Source organism: Notothenia rossii (assembly GCF_949606895.1).
Source record: "Notothenia rossii genome assembly, chromosome: 2".
Taxonomy (NCBI): domain Eukaryota; kingdom Metazoa; phylum Chordata; class Actinopteri; order Perciformes; family Nototheniidae; genus Notothenia; species Notothenia rossii.
Genome location: NC_136904.1, coordinates 7,192,622 through 7,213,011, shown reverse-complemented (window position 1 = coordinate 7,213,011; position 20,390 = coordinate 7,192,622). Strand labels below are relative to the sequence as shown.

Here is a 20,390-nt window from a genome sequence, read left to right as displayed (position 1 = left end):
CGGGGCAAACAAGTGATGTGCACCCCTGAATATATGCCTAAAAATAGAACAATAGGAGACCTTTGAGTGGATGTCCGTCTTAATTCAAGATGTCACAGCTAAACGTGTTGTTTTGTGTCACACTGCACCTGCAAAGCGTTGTCGATCTTCATGTTGAGCTCCTTCAGCTGGTGCTCAGGGATGTTGGTGTTGTTGGAGCAGAAGAGATGCTGCACCTGGAGGCCGGCCAGGCAGCCGTCACGCCCCCTCTCTCTCAGCCGGGACATGGCCTGAGGAACGCAGAGCACCAGGTTATTGTGTATTCATTTCAACAAGGACCACGCATTAGGGGTGGGGGAAATAATCGATACGGCATACGGACGCCAGGTATCAATATATTATTATATAAACTGTGGCATATCCCTCCGAAAGATGGTCGTACATTTGACATGTAGCGCATCGTAGAATCGCAAATTACTATCGTATCGTATCACATTATGGCATGCCATGAAGTGTTCACCATTTGGTAGCACTGGCAATCACATCTTTGCTGAGAAATGTATTATACTATACAGGTGAATTGTTTTAAACTTAAAGATATCAGCAAGACGTGTCTCCAGTTAATTACTTCAATAAGACAATTGTTTTTTGTATAACAAGTTTTCTGAAATAGCATGTTTAAATATGCAAATGAGCCATAATCTCATTAAATATGAACATGTTTTTGGTCGTACATTTGACATCAGGGTATATGCAGGAATCCTGAAGTCAAATTTAATACCTTTTAAGACCTTTTTTAAGACCCTTTCCATACATTTTAAGACCTCATCGCAACTTTGAGTTCTAACCGGTTACATTGGCAACACACTTTACCTCACATTTACTATATTGATTGTAAGATAGCAAAACTAAACAGAGTGCAGACAGACCACTGAAGCCTCCTTTCCACATGAACTTCAACCTCTCTGTGAAGGTCAGGTTTAATGCAGTATGCTGCTTTGTTGCTTCTGTACTCTGTGCTCTTTCATTCCAGTAAAACTCCTCAGAAACCATTAGAAACCAGTATTTGACCAATAAACAAAACAATTGACAAAACTTTGAACTATGAAATATGTTAAACTTTGGTGAGCTTCAGCGGGGTAATGCCATATAGGAGCTCCCTCCCACACTGTCCGGGGCTAAGCCCTGGCACATAGGACGATGCTCTGACGTCATCACCCTCACACATTTGTCATATGTTTACAAAAAAGGATATATATGTTATGACTTTTCTCGTTCTTAATATAGACTATATTAGGGTCGATATGTGTTGACTTTACTTTAAAATAGCAGATCTCTGTGACCGGATATAGTTTGGCTTAGACCCCGGCCCCACGAGGACGCATACGGTAAAACGCATACGCAACCGCAAAAAAGGCTTCCGTTCACACGCATTCGATTCATTAACGTGTCCGTTCACACTAGACCGCTGGAAATGCTGGAAACGAGGCCTGTAAGTGGCGCAGCTGCCGCCCGAAATACACCAAAAGCAGCGAAGAAGACCCCGGAGCATGGTTGCCATGGTTGCCCTTCTGTTTATTCTCGGCGGTGGACGGCGTGTTCTCCTGCTGTATATCTCTCCGGTAGTCCACAGCAGATGAAAAACACCCACCTCACCGCCTCTTCCAAGGAACGAGGGGATCGTGCGGCAGTTTCCGTAAAAAAAATGTCTGCCGGTCAACATGTCCGTTAAAGTTTAAATCTTCCGTACAAAATTAGAAAAGTGCCGGTCAGAGGTCTTCTTTGTTATTTATTGAGCTTTAAAACAAATTGATAACGGCTCTGTTCTCTGTATAATAATAATAATAATATAATAATATTTAATAAACGGTGACTGCCTCTCTTTTCCTCCCCCTCTTCTGACAGCCCAGCAGCAGCAGGAGACGCGGGGAGAGGGAGGCGGGGCTATTTCATCATTATCAGAAAATGATCAAATAGGGCACACACTGAGACGTTGGATCCCTAGAGCGTTGCGTATGCCGGTCTACCCACCTTGGGACCCGTTACAGTAGTCGTTTAGTCCCCCCCCCACAGAGCGGAGCAAGGCAACGACACTTAAAATAATAAGCAGCATTTTACGGCGCGCTATGCATGGGGCCGCCTTGGGGGGTTTCCCAACATGTCGTTTCAGTAAATTAAAGGGTGTTTCATGTTGTCGTTGCTGTGGACCTTCTTAATACCTTGGAAAATGCCGTTTAATACTTTTTAATAGCCTTAATTTTCGCTAAATTGATTTATCAACTTTTAATACTTTTTAAGACCCCGCGGACACCCTGGACATGTAGAATATCGTAGAATCGCAATACTATCGTATCGTGGCTTAAGTATCGTGAGGAGTCCGGTGATTCCCACCCCTACCATGCATACAAATATATTCATCTCAGAAAAGAGAAGAGATGAATTATGCCAGATTTAAGCTAATAGCTCATTTCCATCTGCAGTCCTTAGGTACATAATCAACAAACACTAAAAACATTGCATCGTCTCTATCACTCAAACAGTTATAAAACATGATACGAGACAAGTACGGGTCAAAAAAATACATAGTACAGCTAAAATTGAAATGTAATTAATGTTGGCATGACTGGTTGCTTGAGAATGAGTTAAAGTCAGCACAGCTTAGAGATACTGTGGGAATATCTACACTAATACGACACAATTCCACACAGAAAGGCAAGAAATAAGTACAACGAATAGTTATTCTCCTTAATGATAAGTTTGCAAAATATTTACTGGATTTATAGATTTTTCGAGATTATTCAAATAACCATACATCTATTAAATACAGAAAAAGGACCCTCCAAGTTTCTCTTGGTCCAAGGTTTTTCCATGGATGTTTCTCCATGTCGAGGAAGGCTGCTCCAGAGCCACTATTTCAAGGATGCTACGTCATCGATAGCCGCCGAAGGACTTGGAATTCTACAGAGGCCAGCGTACTTCGTTGCGGGAAATTTAGAGGCTGCAAACGTGTAGACTCCGCAGTCTTAAAATCCCCACAATGCTTTGCGCACGGACCAATTTCCCAATACATTGCCGGAAATCGCGCTCCATTTAAGGCGGGGCCTCGCATATGACGCACACCTGCACACCTGTTCCACCATTCTTCGTTTTCCGAGGCTAGGAAGGATTCTTGCCTCGCTTATTATGTCTTCATAACCCTAACCAAACCCTAACCAACATTGAGAAACACCCAATGTCTTGTTTTTTCAGACCAAAACCTACAGATATTCAGTTTAATATGATAAACTGAGAAAAGCTCAAACGTAACCGTCATTATTTGGGAGGCTGGAAAACGAATTTTCTGCAATTTCTGCCCAAAAAGTTTAGGATTAATCAAACAAACGTTATTTCTGTCGATCGAATTATCATTGCAGCTCTACAAGAAGAATTTGAGAATGATTGGATTGTACTTTAAAATTAGGTCACCATCATTTTGAAGTGTTTGTCTGTGTACGTGTCGAACAAATAAAGAGGCGAAATCCCTCCATGGGACCTTATTTCGGAAAAAGTATGTATTGAAGTCAATGGGGAGAGAAAGATTATCTTTCGATCCCGTTTGAATTGTGCCACGAATTACACATATGATGTTTGTCCATTTAAAAGATAATTTTGCAAGTCAAAAAAATAAGAATGTGTCCTAAAACTGTGAAGTAACAATTTTTTGGGGGAAACAGCTCAATGAACTACATCTCCCATCTCGCACCACACACCAAGACGGCCGTCACGTTGGCACATTTCACTTCTTTCTTTCAGAATGAGGCGAAACGTATTAAAAGAGCTGAAAATCACTCCAAGTCTGGGCATGTTGAGAGCTGTACATACACACAAGGGGAGTTAGTCGGTTCATTAGAGCCAGCATGCGGGACCGGGATTCTGGGATTTGTAGTCTTTCTAGTTGCGTATTTTTCATCGTCTTATATTTCAACAGTTCTACGACAAACTGACTTTTTTGACATGGAATTTTTTTTTTTTAAGATTGACAAACATCATATGTGTAATTCGTGGCACAATTCAAACGGGATCGAAAGATAGTCTTTCTCTCTCCATTGACTTCAATACAATTTTTCCGAGATAAGGTCCCATGGGTCGGAAGTAGATGGGCGGGACTTCGCCTCTATGTAAATAAAGCTTGTTTTAAGGTTCTACAGGGACGTTTTCTTTGAATATCACCAAATCTTGCAAAGTAGAAGGATTTGTTTTGATAAATGTTGAGCACTGGTACATTCAAAAGTTTTGGTGATAAAAAGCATGCGTGCAGCTTCTGAAAAAAAGAGTCCCGGCCGCCTCCCTTTCGCCCTAAACGCCCGCCCAGCACATTCTGCCAGAGTCTCTCCAGGCCTTTCCCCCTGCAGGGCTTAAACTCTGCATGCCAGGGCTTAACAGATCAATCATCCCACTATTCTCCTCTCTGCCTCACTCTATACAACACGGCTCAAAATGGGCCAGAGGGACTGATTAGCCTGGGGGATTAGTCAGGTCCTGTTTCAAAACTGCATCCCTGGATGACCCCTCCCCCCCTTTGCCATTTTATTTTATTATTTGTATGTATTTATCTTTTCATATCTCTATTTTATTATTAATCTCTTTTTGTAGTTTTTTTCTATTTCTTATGTTGGCTATGTAGATACAGCTAAGTGGAAATGGAATGCAGAGGGGATCACATTGCAGGTTCACAGACAAACTACAGGCCAAAAATAAATAAAAGCGGAAATAGGAAATTGAGGCTGGAATGGATGAACGTCTGACATTTCTCAAGTATGTTACCTCACACAGACAAACCCCATTTCTGCAATAATAATAATAACTTAAATGTATATAGCGCCTTTCAGGGGACACGTGTTGAACACCTGAACTTTTGAAAGAACATACATTCATCCGTTTGCAACTCACATATATATCAATATTCCAATTACTGTATATAGACTATTCTGCACAGTTTCCATCATATTCTATTTCTATTATATCCTATTTTATTTTCTTGTACATAACTAACTACACTGTAGCTATGCACACATGACAATAAAAGTCTTGAAACTTGAAGGTAAAGACAAGTAAAAGCTTTTACGAAAACACTCAACTGTACGATCTACCTTTACACAGGCGGTTATTTTACTGCACAGAGAGTTAGTGTGTACCAGGAAGAGTCCTAGGTCTCGCTGTGGCTGCATACCTGAGCTGCACCTTTCCACAGCCGAGAGGCCTCCTCCAGCTCCGTGAGGGGGCCCAGGTCGGAGCTCTGGGAGCGGGCGTTGGCGCTGCGCTCCTGGGCCTGAGCGAGGGCCTCGGCCAGGCAGGACTGAGCCACGGGCTGCACCTTCTGGAGGGCCTGCGACAGAAACTGGAAATGGACCTGCATCACCGTGAGGAAGCACCGACCCAGCACCTGCAGACAGGAGAGAGATATTACAGCAGACTGTACGTCATACTACAGGGACATCGATACAGAGATGGTAACAGTACATCCTTTACTCAAGTAGAAGTACGGATACTCGTGTTTAAAAATACTCTGGTGAAAGTAGAAGTACTGACTAAACTTCTTTACTCAAGTCAAAGTAAAGAGGCTTTGAAATGTACTTCAGTAAAAAGTACCCATAACTAGCAGCTGTTTTAAAGAGTACCTGACCTCCCTTTATATGAATAGAACAATAATGTCATTGTTAGCTAATGAATGTTTCCATGCTGAACAACGGCAACATGACAACGTTTTCATTGGTCCCTCTTCTTTAGAGAAGACCAGGAAATGATGGATACACGGATCGTGTTCAAATCAATAGGCACGCAATGACTCTAAATAATAATGATCACGCCACCAAACACACATTCAGACTAAAGGAACCAGCCTGTTTGGAAAATGTGAGAAGTAGAAAGTACAGGTATTTGGGTTCAACATGTAAGAAGTAGAAAGTACAGGTATTTGTGTTCAACATGTAAGAAGTAGAAAGTACAGGTATTTGGGTTCAACATGTAAGAAGTAGAAAGTACAGGTATTTGAGTTCAACATGTGAGAAGTAGAAAGTACAGGTATTTGTGTTCAACATGTAAGAAGTAGAAAGTACAGGTATTTGTGTTCAACATGTAAGAAGTAGAAAGTACAGGTATTTGTGTTCAACATGTAAGAAGTAGAAAGTACAGGTATTTGTGTTCAACATGTAAGAAGTAGAAAGTACAGGTATTTGGGTTCAACATGTAAGAAGTAGAAAGTACAGGTATTTGTGTTCAACATGTGAGAAGTAGAAAGTACAGGTATTTGTGTTCAACATGTAAGAAGTAGAAAGTACAGGTATTTGTGTTCAACATGTAAGAAGTAGAAAGTACAGGTATTTGTGTTCAACATGTAAGAAGTAGAAAGTACAGGTATTTGTGTTCAACATGTAAGAAGTAGAAAGTACAGGTATTTGTGTTCAACATGTAAGAAGTAGAAAGTACAGGTATTTGTGTTCAACATGTAAGAAGTAGAAAGTACAGGTATTTGGGTTCAAAATGTAAGAAGTAAAAAGTCACCAGAAAAATAAGTAGTGGAGTAAAGTACTGATACCAGAAAAATGTGCTTAAGTACAGTAACAAAGTATTTGTACTCCACTACTTCCCACCTCTGGTCTATAACATGCTATAAATGCTTGAGATGCTAAACTATAGGAATGTCTGCGGGCTAAGAAACTAACATGTAAGTCCACATACTTCAGTGGTTAGTTAACACTCTGGAGAAACAAGTGCTACTTTACAAAAATATGTTTTACTTATAGCTCAAAATCTCTAGTTAGTCTGATACATGTTGTATATTCTCAGGCCACCAAAATATCTCGCAACAAAGAATCTACATTAAAAAAAAGAAAATGTATGAACTCCAGTATTAACTTGAGCTAGTTTTTGCTTAATTTTTCACACCTTACGAATAGAGAACATGAAGTTTGACAGGAAAAGTGCAGCTGTTAGAAGATACCTTTTCATTTACAATAACATGTACACAATGAGGGGGGTAATAGTCTTGGAATGAGTGCGATATATTCATACTTTTTACAACACAGTGCATCTTCATAATTCTCACACGCTTTAAATAAAGGTTGACTCAGCGATCACATTTCCCACCAGATCACACACGAGTTATATCAGCAGTTTGTCCTCGGGCAGCTCCTTTTAATGATAATATAAATAACAGAAGCATTCGTCCACCTCGTTTCCTACGCTTCGCCACTGCAAGCACAATCAAAGGAAATCGTAGAGCCAAGGCCGTGTCACGGAGCAGAAACCAGAGAACTTTTTTTTTTTAAATAAAACCTCTTGCCACAGCACATTACAGCCAACTGAACATGCTTTTGCATTTGTGGCGAATCGTGTGCTGTAAACAACAGATATCAAACATTTGAGGAACAGTACAATCTGTGTTTATACTTGCGAGCAAAAGACAGATGGAAAACATAGTAGATTAAAGAGGAACGTCAGAGTGTGTTTCTGTGAGAGGAAAGCTTGGTTTATTTACTTAAAGATTAGAAAACGCTATTTTAAGGGACATGTATGCAAACATTATTTCCTACATTTACTTATCCGTCTTATCCTAGAAGCTCCCTTAACTTCCTTTACATTGATTGTTCATTTGCTATTTTAAAATCTGTAAATTGTGTAATTTCTTTATATCTGTAATATGTTGTATGCATGCTTCTTGGTTATTATTAAACTTTCTTTTCACACTAACAAATGCACATTTCCCCTCTGTGGGACGAATAAAGGTATTCTGATTGGATGAAAACGTCACACAAAATAATACATCTATTTATTGCAAACAAACATAAGTATTTCGAGGTAACATACATAGAGATAGGTTTAACACCAAAGTGAGTGTGTTTTATTTAGTAACGGCCCGTCCACACAGCAGCGTTAAAAAAATCTTCCAACGCTTCTCTGCCCATTGACTTTGAATGGGGTGACGTCACTTTGCCTCGCTTTTCGCCGAACTGCATTGTGGGGAAGCAAAGCGAAGATTTCCAGGATTTTCAGGATTCAAAAGTTGAGCAATGTTCAACTTTTGAAGCTGAGGTGGAAGCGTCAGCCAATCAAATCCCGTTTATGCAAATCTGACAGTACAAGCGCTAGCCAATCAAACCTTGTGCAAGCTGGGAGAGCCAGACCGCAGTTCATTTCCTCATATTCCTGAAAATGGAGGAGAAATGAGTTATTGCTGTAGCAAATCACCCGGTTCTTTACGACCAGTTGCTAATAACTTACCGGGATACAAACCGGAGGACCCAGGCATGGAGGGAGGTGGCAGAGACAGTGGGTGAAACTGATAGGTTTTCGCCTGTTTGGGGAGTTTATATCCAGTTTACTTAGTTTTAACATTGCTATTGCTTTGTTTGTCGGGGGCAGGAGATTCATGTGATTGGTTGTTGGTCACCAAAAATCCCAAAGCTTTCAGACACGCCCAGCTCCAAGATTTTCAAGATTTTTTTTTAAGCTGCTGTGTAGACAGTTTAGAGGCAGTTTGTTGTTCAAAATAAGAGAAACAGGACACCACTAGGTCCTTCATGGTCTCAGGGTTTTCTTTTTCAGGTACCTGCTCAAAATATCTGGAGGGGGAGGCCGAGTTGTAAAGACAGAAATATCCAAACAGGAACAACAGGAAGCAGCTACTTCGATTATTCAGCATGGAAACTAACACTAAAGAAAAAAGATGGAATTTTATTAATCCCTCGTGGGGAAATTGTTTCTCTGCATTTGACCCATCCTAGTGTTAGGAGCAGTGCCTTGCTCAGGGACACCTTGGTAGCACTTGGTCTTGCCGGGACTTGAACTGGTGACCATCAAGTTGCCAAGCCAACTCCCTATCGACTTCGCCACCACCGCCCACTAGGTTGTGTGAAGGCCTAAAGAAGGGGTGTCCAAACTGTTTTCACCAAGGGCCACATACAGAAAGATATATGAAGGGCTGGGCCGCGCACTAGAGGTGTATTGCCTCGTAAGTTAAGTTATAAGTTAGCAACATGTAGGTAAATTAGGCTTGACACATGAATAAGCTTTAAGAATAAAACAGCCTACATCACAGCTCTCCAGAGGGTTTCATTTATCTTGTTGGCAGCTCATCCCTTAAAACAGAAGCTTCAGATTGATTATAATAAGATCAAATATGAAGGGTGTGTTTCAAGCTTGTTATGTAAATAAGTTATTAGGCTTTTTTTTTATCATCAACTAATATGTTAGAAAATGTTTTCAACATGAATTGGATTTATTTGAAAAGTGGGCTTATTAACACATGAATACTACGGTGTAATATATTTTTACATTTACATTTAAGAGGAACAATACAAGAAAAGCACAAGTTTCATCTGTGGCCCGTATTTCATTTTACTTTTTGAATTTGCTCAGGGCCGATTCAAAATGGCCGTAGTTTGGACACCCCTGGCCTAAAGAGATGAAACCTGACGGAAAGTTGTTGGAAAATTGTTTTCATAACAACTACAAAGCAGATTCAGATTCAGATATATATATATATTTATTTAATATTTGAGCCTGGACTTTTGAGCTTTGAAAACGCTGCTTTATGGTTTTTCTCATTCTATGCAAAGACTGAGTGTAAAAGGTTAAACTGTTATCACAACATGCACCATTTGATTTGGCCAGGGATGTTTTGTCCTATATCATTTACCCTCCCTATCTTGTTGTTTCCTGTCACCTCTCTTCTCTTAACTGTAAAAGATCAAATGACCAAAAAAAGGTTGATTTGACTGATAGGATTATCCCCCAGAATAAACAGATTTAAAATAATATCATTAAAGCAAAAATATTGGGGTTGTGCCCTGCTTTACTGACTGTTGGTTACTTATTTAGTTTACTCGTCTCTAAAGGGTCCCAAAACACTTGGACTGAAAAGTGTATTGTCGCTTCCAACGTTTCTATACTTTTAGTGGCAGTTATCTACGATTTAGCAAACATCACACGTGTTTGGTAAAACAAAGTGTTGCTGAAATGCATCTTGAGACGGGAGTTTGTCGAGTTGGCATGCTAATATAAAGCTGAGGATAATAGCAAAGCCCTTCATTTTGTAGGTTCTAAAATGGCGCTAGATGAACGGCCAGGTAATCAAAGTTTTTACAAATCATTGTCTAGCAACGTAAATAGGGATGCTCCGATCGCCAATTTTGGGGCCGGAATCAGTATCGGCCGATACCGATCGAGTGGGCGGGGCCTATGGGGGTCTTCCATTCAAAGTGATGTTTAAAACTCAGTTACGGCCCGTCCACACTACAGCTTCAAAAAAAGCTTGCCGGCGGGCGTGTCTGAAGCTCGACCAACAACCAATCACATGAATCTCCCGCCCCTGACACACAAGCAGCGGTTTGATTGGCTAGAGCTTGTACTGGCATATGTTTTGATTGGCTGACGCTTCCACCGAAAGCTTCAGAAGCTTCAAAAGTTGAATATTGCTCAACTTTTGCAGCCTGAAACGCCAGGAAAGCTCCGCTCTGCTACCCACAATTCAGTTCGGCGAAAAGCGAGGCAACGTGACGTCACCCCATTCAAAGTGAATGGGCAGACGCATTGGAAACCGTTTTTGAAGCTGTCGAAGCTGTAGTGTGGATGAGCCGTTAATGGGGCTCATTCACTGGAGCTTCCACAAACAACAACCAACGTAATTATTACATTCAAATGAAGTACATTATTCAAGTTTACATTCAATTTGGATAATAACACGGGAGAAATTAGATATATCAAATAGTGTGTGAGGTCTAACTCTTAGTGTGTGTTGCTCCGCTCCCCGGTCCGTCACAGCGGGCGGAGCTGCAGGATTTCTGCTTCACACACGTTGCATACCGCCATTTTATTGTCCTGTTCAGACACCTTAAAATACTGCCAGACTGGTGAAGCCATTTTGGCGAGCTTGTTTTGCCGTGCACAGAGAAAAGTGTCATGTATTTGACGTCATGCAATCGGCTCTCGCGATCGGCTTTTTTTTTAAAGTAGAAGTACTGAACGATCGGCAGAGAGTGAGTATCGGCCGATATCGATCGGCAGAGAGTGAGTATCGGCCGATATCGATCGGCGAATCCCTAAACACAGATTTCTGTACCAGACTCCACTGCAATCCAATTAATAATCGTTAAGATACTTACACAATTCAACCTGATAGTGGCACTAGAGGCAAAGTCAGAGGATCAACAACGTTGGTAGGAGTTATCCTCTGAAGACAATGAATGAACGACATTTCAGGGAAAACTATCAAATAGTTGTTGAGATATTAATGTTGACCAACAGAACAATGAATCAACATTTCAATTTCCTACTGAGAGCAACTAGCATGGCCATTAAAGAAAAACAGCAAGTCTGTCCTTAAACTCAGGTCAATCATGTAATGAATTACATTTGATGGTGTTCTGAGTATTCCACCGCTGACTCTGGGAGGTTCAATAAACACAGGATCAGTTCCAGAGTGCACAAGATGTTGAGCAACCAATCAGAACTTAATCCATCAACAGGGATCTTAAGTGTATGCAGCAACGTAGACAAATGATAGATAACAGAAGACACACATGGCCTCATAATAAAGCTTGGACACAATGCAAACTGATATCACAAAGTATCACAAACACAAGCTGACAATAAGCAACTCAATGTGTTACAAAGTCGTCTATAATAGCCAACTGGGGGGAAAAGAATGAGGCCATGGCTACAGCACGAGATAATGGATAACACATGTGATTGGCTGCACAGTATCCCACACAGTCATGGAAAATATGAGAAATAAAGAGTGCAGCAGAGCCAAGTCGGCCCCTTCCAGGACCAAACATGGCGAATCGTGAATCAATCAACATGTATACTTCTATTTTCTGGGAACTGCAAGTACTCCGAATCTAGGGGAGTAGTGTTACTGAAATATAGACGTCTTCAAGGAGAAAGGGAGAGAAAGGCTGTTATAATAACCAGATGCTCATGTTGTCTGATCTTTGAAAAAAACTAAACAATGAGCCTACCTTTGTTGTTTGGAGGTAAATCTTTGTCTTCAATACAAAGGAAAAACAGGAAGGTCACTCTTGCCTGGACCTACTGTATTAAAGGTCCCCTATTATGAAGTGTTTGGCTCCAAACAGATCATTGCAGCATCCCATAATCCGCTCAGTTTCAGCCCTGTTTCCAAAGTGCTGATTCTCTGTCTGTGGCCGTTTCTCAATCTCGAGGAAACTGGCTTCCAAGCCAATATTTCAAGGATGCTACGTCATCGAGTGCAGCCGAAGGACTGTTCCAATATCCAGCATACTTGGAATTCCACCGAGGCTGCGTCCTTGGTTTGGGGGTAATTTCGAGGCTACACATGGGTAGACTTCGCGTCCTTAAAATTCCCACACTGCTTTGCGCACGGACCAATTTCCCCAAATCTGTGGCGGCCTCTCATATGACGCACACCTGCACACTTGCCAGCCTGTTCCATTCTTCGTTTTCCGAATGCCAGGAAGGATTCTTGCCTAGCTTCTGAAGCAAGTGACTCGGAAGACATGTGCTACCAAGCAAGCATCCTCAAAAATGAGAAACGGCCCGTTACTTTAGATGAAAATAAGGAGCCCCTCCCCACGCCCCTCTGAGAGACATTTGGTTACAAAGAACTCAATGGTGCTCTAGGAGGGGGGGGGGGGGGGGTTAACCTTGGTTGGTGATTGGCTAATGGTTACTCAAGCCAACACATCGTTATGACATCATAAAGTAGCCAAAATCTGATCTCATTTTTAGACAGGTTTTTATAGAAATGGATCAAAAAGAGAGATAATCTTTGTTCCTGAAACTTTCAGAGTTTCTTTCCACAGAGGGGACACATGTTGATGTAGAAGAGACATGAAGAAGAGGGGACACATGTTGATGTAGAAGAGACATGAAGAAGAGGGGACACATGTTGATGTAGAAGAGACATGAGGAAGAGGGGACACATGTTGATGTAGAAGAGACATGAAGAAGAGGGGACACATGATGTAGAAGAGACATGGAGAAGAGGGGACACATGTTGATGTAGAAGAGACATGAAGAAGAGGGGACACATGTTGATGTAGAAGAGACATGAAGAAGAGGGGACACATGTTGATGTAGAAGAGACATGAAGAAGAGAGGACACATGTTGATGTAGAAGAGACATGAAGAAGAGGGGACACATGTTGATGTAGAAGAGACATGAAGAAGAGAGGACACATGTTGATGTAGAAGAGACATGAAGAAGAGGGGACACATGTTGATGTAGAAGAGACATGAAGAAGAGAGGACACATGTTGATGTAGAAGAGACATGAAGAAGAGGGGACACATGTTGATGTAGAAGAGACATGAAGAAGAGGGGACACATGTTGATGTAGAAGAGACATGAAGAAGAGGGGACACATGTTGATGTAGAAGAGACATGAAGAAGAGGATTTTGCATAATAGGTGACCTTTAAAGTCCAATAACTGGCCACTTAAACATGTTAGCACTCTGATTTTACTGTGGTACTCAGAGTCACTCTAAATACAATGATTTTTTTTAAATATTGTCAATCGTTTGGCTAAAACAGATTCAGTTGCTTGACCTATATATCTCTAAAAACTGGTCACCTAAATATGTTGGTACTCTACACATATATTTACTGTGGCACTCAAAAGTCATTCTAGATATCGTATTGAATGAGCAGGAGTAAATCCTTTTTGAAATTCCTTTAAATAAAAAGGACATAATAATTGGGCTGTACACTGAAATGTAATTTATTGAAGTTACCCTACACACGTGTTAAGTTTAAATGTATTTTATGCATGTACATCCTCGAGGTCTAACAAAGGTGTTCAATGCATTTCCTTCCTTGTCAATGATTTGCTTAAGTGTGATTTAGTCTGTGTGTGTGAGTGTGTGTAACAGTTCCTGTATTGTTTGTTTACATCCATGTTTGCTAGCTTAGAGTCTTCAAGTGCTTGAGCTTGTTCCTGCCACCTAACATCTATTTCACCTACAGACCTTTAAATAAGTCAGACCTTTAAATAGCAAAAAACCACTGGCAGGAATGTGTATAACGTTGCTCTGTAGCACCAATACTTGACAACAACTCCGAGGGGGGGGGGGGGGGGGGGGGTCGACTTGTAAACCAGTTTGTCTGAACTGGAAACTGCAGCACGCACAGAAATGTTGTTACACCAAGCTGTGAACACAATAGGCTATACATCCTTGCAAATCACGTGTTTAGCCTGTTACACCTACCTTCTTTTTTAGTGCTTATTATTGTTCTCCTGGCGACCATATTGATGCTCATGGCATTAGTTAGCAGAAGACCAGTAAAGACCTCATAAAACCAACATCACGTCCATCTTAAAGGACAGCGAACAAGACTCCATAGGTCGATGTGATTGCTCGTATATCCCTTGATTGAAGTCCTTTTAAATTGTGCCAGTTTTGAATGATTTATACGTTTCTTTTATTTGCATATTGACTGGTAAATGTGCCATTTAATTCGTTTTTACGCCCGCTGTATTCGTCTGCCTGTATTATCTGTGTTTTATCTGTTGCAACAGTGTTCATGCTGCCCTTCTTGGCCAGGTCGCTCTTGAGAAAGAGAACGTAATCTCAATGAGACTTTTACTTGATTAAATAAAGGATATATATATGTTCGAGCTTTTCATAGTTTTTTCCACTTAATTGTCCAAAGAAAATAACACCAAAAAAAAAAAAAAGATTCTTTACTGTTTTTAGACAAAGACTCATAAAAAGTGTTTTTACCAGCTAAGGGGTTGTTATTCCTTTAGTGTGGTAGCTTGTTCACTTTAAGGCCTCTCTGGTTTTGGGGACCTCCATGTGCCTCGAGTCTTCGCTCTGCGGCTAAAACTTACAAGCTCGGCAATCGGCCTCTAAACAAACCGTGACATTTTCATGCATATTTAACAGCGGAGTCACTGAGCAGCCACAGATTTGGGCCCCGATTTGTGGAAAAAAGGGGTTTGTTTTGCAGACTGCACTGACCTGAACTTTTGGAGGCTCTTGGTGAAAAAAAAAAGGGGGGGGGGGATGGTACATAGGAAAGAAAGAAAGAGGAGAAGGAGACGCAAGCTGGGGAACACGGGGGGGGGGAAAGCTCCACATACCACAACTCCCAGAACTCAGACATGCATTTGTTTTTTTGAAGACCTCATAATACATCCAGCTGCCAAACAGCATTCCTCGACGCATGCAGACAAAGGAAAATCCTTTTACACTCACATCACATTGTTGAGGACAGGCTGAATTAGCAGCAATTATTGCAAGCTAAGTTTTAACAAGTATAATTGATGCATGCACAGAACTTCTTCCAAAATAAAACATGGGAGAAAAGCACGCAGATATTTAGTCTCAATCAATAACTCATGGCATAGCGGTAACGCCTGCTGCAGATTAACTCAACTAAAAGGTAACAAGGTTTCGATTACTTGGCTTTAATCAGATTTCCATCATATTTTTTACTATTTTGTTTGTAGAGACTCTCCGTTTAGCATTTATTTTACTCTGCTTTGGTGAACACTCCCATTGAACTGTAAAACATATGACATTACTGTCTCTGTGCATTATAAAAACATATTTTAGGATTTAAAGAACCCCCTTACTGTGCAAGTTAACTCTATGTTCTGCTCATTTCTTGCTAAGTGCAACAAATATTATTTTTAAAACATATTACTTTACTGTCAGCATGTTCTGTACGATGAATACACACATCTACTTGGATTAAAAAAGAAACACTCACTGTGACATTCAACTTTTTTTTGTTCCCTTTAACTGACACATTATGCTTCACTGCTTCGTCATGATGGTATTGAATATCTGTTTTCTCAGAGGTTCACACAACTAACACACTCCAATAGGACCATTGTGCGGTCAAATGTTAATACGTTTCCTTCTCTGCTTTAATAAATGTACCCTTTATGCCCGAGGCCAGACAGCAAGTGTGAGCGCCAAGCCATGCGGTCTAAACTTTCACAGACTTGGGCTTCCTCTAATATTCATCTGTGCACATGCAGGACCGCAGAGAGTGAGATGTACTGACTGCGGTTCAGAAGTGTTTCCTGTTTTGGGCTCAACCACATCCACGAGGTGCCGCAGCCACACTAGTGTCTTATCTTTGCTTTAAGATGGATTGTTGCACACATACAAAACCACTTCAGATTTGTCACTGGTGCCACAGAATCAAATATAATTGGGTATTTGCCATCTTGGTGCGTTCATAATTCTGCTCTACACAGCAAAAACAAAGAAAGAAATACTGGTGGAGTTATTTCAGGAGTCTGAACGCAAGCAAGCAAGCAAACAAACGCTGGATAGGAGTAGAAACTTTTCCATATTAAAATGTGGAAGTGGCATTGGTTCAGCCAATATTTACATGTCAATTGTAAAAATATTTGTACCTACCTATTTCCTACATGGGGTGGTAATCACGCAAGAATCCAATATTATTACAATTTTAACCATTTAGTAAATATGGTGCTTATTGCAGTAACATAATATGGGATAAATTGCAATTTGTAACCTTTTTAGTACTGCGAGTTATGCAGTTTGTCAAAATCCGTTTATCAATATCTAATCTAACTTCTTGCCAATCATGCTACATTTTTAAGAGAATGTAAAAAAGATTAAACAATACTCCGCACCCATGCATTGATACAATATTGCAAACAAATTGTAGATCAATTTTGTTCACAACCCTTTTGTCCGTTTATGGTTTGCATAGTGCTTTGTTATTTTCAGTGTTCCTGCAGGTTTCACCAACTCAGATTTAAGACTTTTTAAGACCTTTTTAAGACCTTTTTAAGACCACCTTGAATAGAATTTAAGACCCATTTCATGACAAGAAAGTATGAAGAAAAGATTGCTATGAAAGAAGAAATAAGTCCCATAATTACTTAAAGTAAAATGTATTCATGTTCAACATGAGAACGATGACTGAACATAACCCTTCATGCTGTTGTACGATTGGTATTTAGCGTCCACAGCACCTCCGCTTTTAGGGTTGACGTCGACCCAAACGTCACCCGGAGTTCCCCCGATGTTGTTGCGGGAGCTGCTGCACTAGCTAACCCTGCACTAGCAAAACACACGCTAATTTTGTTTAAAATAGGTGCAGCGGGCTTCAAACACGGTCCCCTCCACTGGTTTCAACCAAGCACTAAATTCGATGTTTTCCAGCCAAATACGGTTGAACTGACACTTCCCCATATTTATTTGAAAGTAGATTCGAAGATACCTGAGTTTCTGACTGCCACTAGCTGAAGATTGGTTGGTTGCTAGGTTGCTAGCTGGGTGTTCTCCGATAAGGGGCCGGGGGAAACAAAGTTGGTGAACACACAAGCACGAGGTTTGATTGGCTAGAGCTTGTACTGGCATATGATTTGATTTGCTGACGCTTCTGCCGAAGCTTCAAAAGTTGAACATTGCTCAACTTTTGAAGCGAGCAACGCGAGCAAAGCTCCCACAATGCAGTTTGGCAAAGCGTGACGTCATCCCATTCAAAGTGAATGGGCAGAAGCGTTGAAGCTTCAACGCACGCCGCCGTGTGGACGGGCCGTTAGAGTGAAGTTGTAGTGGATTTTGTTGGCATCTAGTTCATACGTAACACTATCCACTTCCATATGCAAACAGATTTGTCTTTGTTTTCCACCTCTCTTCTATTTGAAATGCTATTTTGACTGTCTTCAAATCCCAGAAGCTACTTTAATGCTGCCACGACAAAAAGTTTAACAACGAGTGGGTGACCATCAGCCACACAGGGAGTTCCCTCAGGCTCACAACTGTGTATTCAATTGAGGATAAATAAGCAGATGGAGTAATCATAAGGGTGGGGTTGCGTGGGTGTGGTGAGCAGCTACCTGTTGCTGATGAAAACCACATGAGACTGTCTCTTAGTGGAAGTCAAGACAAAAATAGATCATAATTATCTATTGGAATAACTCCGATAAATTCTGTAAATGGCATTTTTCATCACAACTCATTGTAATAACTTCTCAAAGCAAGAGCAGCTAGTTCAGATCTTTTGAAGGTGTCCATTTTAGACTGAAGTTTTAGCCTGAAATGAACCCGTGTTTAGGGTCGGACAGCGTCAACATGCATTATCCAACCTGGCCTCATGAACCTCCTGACCCGGTCTAAAGTGGGTCGGACAGACAACAACAACTATAGGATTACTGCTATACCTGTTTCCTCAGCCATTAGAGGGTCTGCTTTCTCAAAATTGTTGCAAGAGACATTTCTTGTTCAGACAGTGACACGCAGAGACTAACCAGTCTGGAATAAATGATCAGAAACCAGTGTGAGTAATCCCTTTGTGACTTTAGGGAAAGCTAGAAGTGTGGTTTAATCATGACAGAAGGACAATTGAGAAAAGTCAGAGAGAAAGAACTGCCGGATCACAGCAGATTCTCCTTGATATTAAACCGGTGCATCAGCGTCCCAATCCCCTATTAAACTTGCATGAAAAATACCTTAGTTGTGTTTTAAGTGTTACACATCAGCAAATTGCGTGCTGTGGAAAGCTGGGTTGGTATTCGCCATGACAAAAGATGACAATTCTTCTCACATCCTCAGTGTTTTTCACACCTAACCCTCAGATCCTGACACCTGCTTAACACTGGGCGTGAGAATCCTATTTTAGCCAAGATACACTGATTCATGGAGCCAGCCTCCTGAGTCCTGACAGAGAGCAGCTAAGCATCTTAGCACTCCTGCTAGAAGACAGGTCATGAGTAGTCCAATATGATAAAAGTATGTGGTGGTTAGCTTTAGGACCCCAGGTTGTTAGCTTCATTTATTCATTCCTAGGAGAGCAAACAGCTGACTTGAATGTCAATAACTGTTTTGTTTGGTTGGCTAACAGAAGATAGAGTCATTCAACTTAAGTCAACACAATGAGACAAACTCAAGTATGCAAATTAATTCAACAAGTGGGTTTGGTGCCCGTTTGTGTGTGATCACCCACCTCAACATCCTGCAGGCTGAAGTCGTTCTGGTCTTTGAAGTTGGCGGCCCCGGCGCTCAGCTCCATCAACATCTTGGCGATCTCGGGCTTTATTGCTGCAGTCAGCCGGCTGGCCGCCTCCATGACGTGTTCCTGCACGTCCTTCAGTTGCATAGCTGCTTTGGAATAGTGAGAGTTCCTGAACACACTGCTGAACAGGTCTGTAAGGAAGGCGCTGGCCCGGCAGAACACGTTGAGAGCATCCAGATATTTGGAGATGCCTTGCTGGATGTCTGCAACGGCGGTGGTTGTGCCAGAGGGAGGCGGGTGGCAGCTGCCCGGCATCCCCCCCCCGCCGCCCAGGGGCGAGGAGGCGGAGCACGAGGAAGCCAGAGAAGCGCTCAGGGTCCGGCTCAGCTCAGGCATCTGGTACTGCTGGTGCTGCTGCTGCACTTTCTGCTTGGACCCGCCGAGCAAAAAGCGACGCTTGTAGTCCATTTTACTTTCCTGCGCACTACAACAATACATAGGTGGTGCAACAGCACCGGAAACTTTTTTTGTTCGTTATCTCGGAAAGTTCTCTTGTCCTCTTTACAAAAACACCAAGCTCAGTCCACAGTCCTGAAACTGTTCAAGTTATGTAAAAAGACAGCTCAAGGATTCCCCCTGCCAGAGGCTCATCTCAGTGCGCCTGGGGCAGCAGAACTGGGAGAGGTCAGAGGGCGATCAGAAACAGCCCGGCTGCAGATACTTCAGGCCCAGCTTAAAAAACAGCACACACACCTCCAGATTCTCTGTTTCCAGCTTCTAACACAATTATCATAATAGGGGGGGAAGTCAAGAACAACTTAAAGTGAAACTACAGCTAAGTTTTAAAGTGCATTAACTTTCCTTCACAATGGGGGGTGAAATCCTTCGTCATGCAGTACATAGAGTATATACACGTATGCATGTACATATATAAACCTATACCGGCCTGCACTAATAAAAGTAGAAAATCCTTTTAAAAGCAAAAATGAAGCCAAGGAAAATCGGACACTGGTCAACAGCACGGAGGGGAAATGACAGTAATAAAAAAAAACAAGTGAGTGACTGCTGGAATCAGAGGATGTGGTTTCTGTGGGAGGTGAAGGGCAGACAGATCCAGTCCGTCTGAAATGGTCTTCAGAAAGCAGGACTCAGTGAGCGAGCGGCTGAGAGCTCCTTCTGCCCGACTGAGGTCTCCAGCAGCTTCCTGGCTGAGGTAGATATTACTCACCGCGGAAACAAGTGTGCTTCCAGATCTCGCTGGTCCCCGCGGACGCAGATTGGAGCGACAAAAGCACAAATGTATCTGTAAGGCCTCTAGGTCATTTCCTAAGGGAGGACAAACACAAAGGAGAGGGTTAGCATCATGTCAGAGAGGAAGGACGAGCTTACTTTCAGTTGTTATTGTTACACTAAATAAACTGGACTGATAGATGCGCTGTTT

At 41.6% G+C, this 20,390-nt stretch overlaps 1 protein-coding gene across 2 annotated transcripts in view; it reads right to left on the bottom strand.

Moving 5' to 3' along the window:
* LOC307028691 (granule associated Rac and RHOG effector protein 1-like) overlaps nucleotides 1–20,390 on the bottom strand; it is a 58,714-nt gene that overhangs the window by 20,195 nt on the left and 18,129 nt on the right. For both annotated transcript variants that reach the window (XM_079663932.1, XM_079663933.1), the window contains exons 2-4: nucleotides 18,941–20,275; nucleotides 5,189–5,401; nucleotides 129–269 (exon numbers count right to left, since the gene is read on the bottom strand). In XM_079663932.1, the coding sequence (XP_079520058.1) occupies nucleotides 129–269; nucleotides 5,189–5,401; nucleotides 18,941–19,447 (861 nt within the window). In that variant the 5' untranslated portion in view covers nucleotides 19,448–20,275. The remainder of the gene's footprint in view (nucleotides 1–128; nucleotides 270–5,188; nucleotides 5,402–18,940; nucleotides 20,276–20,390) is intronic.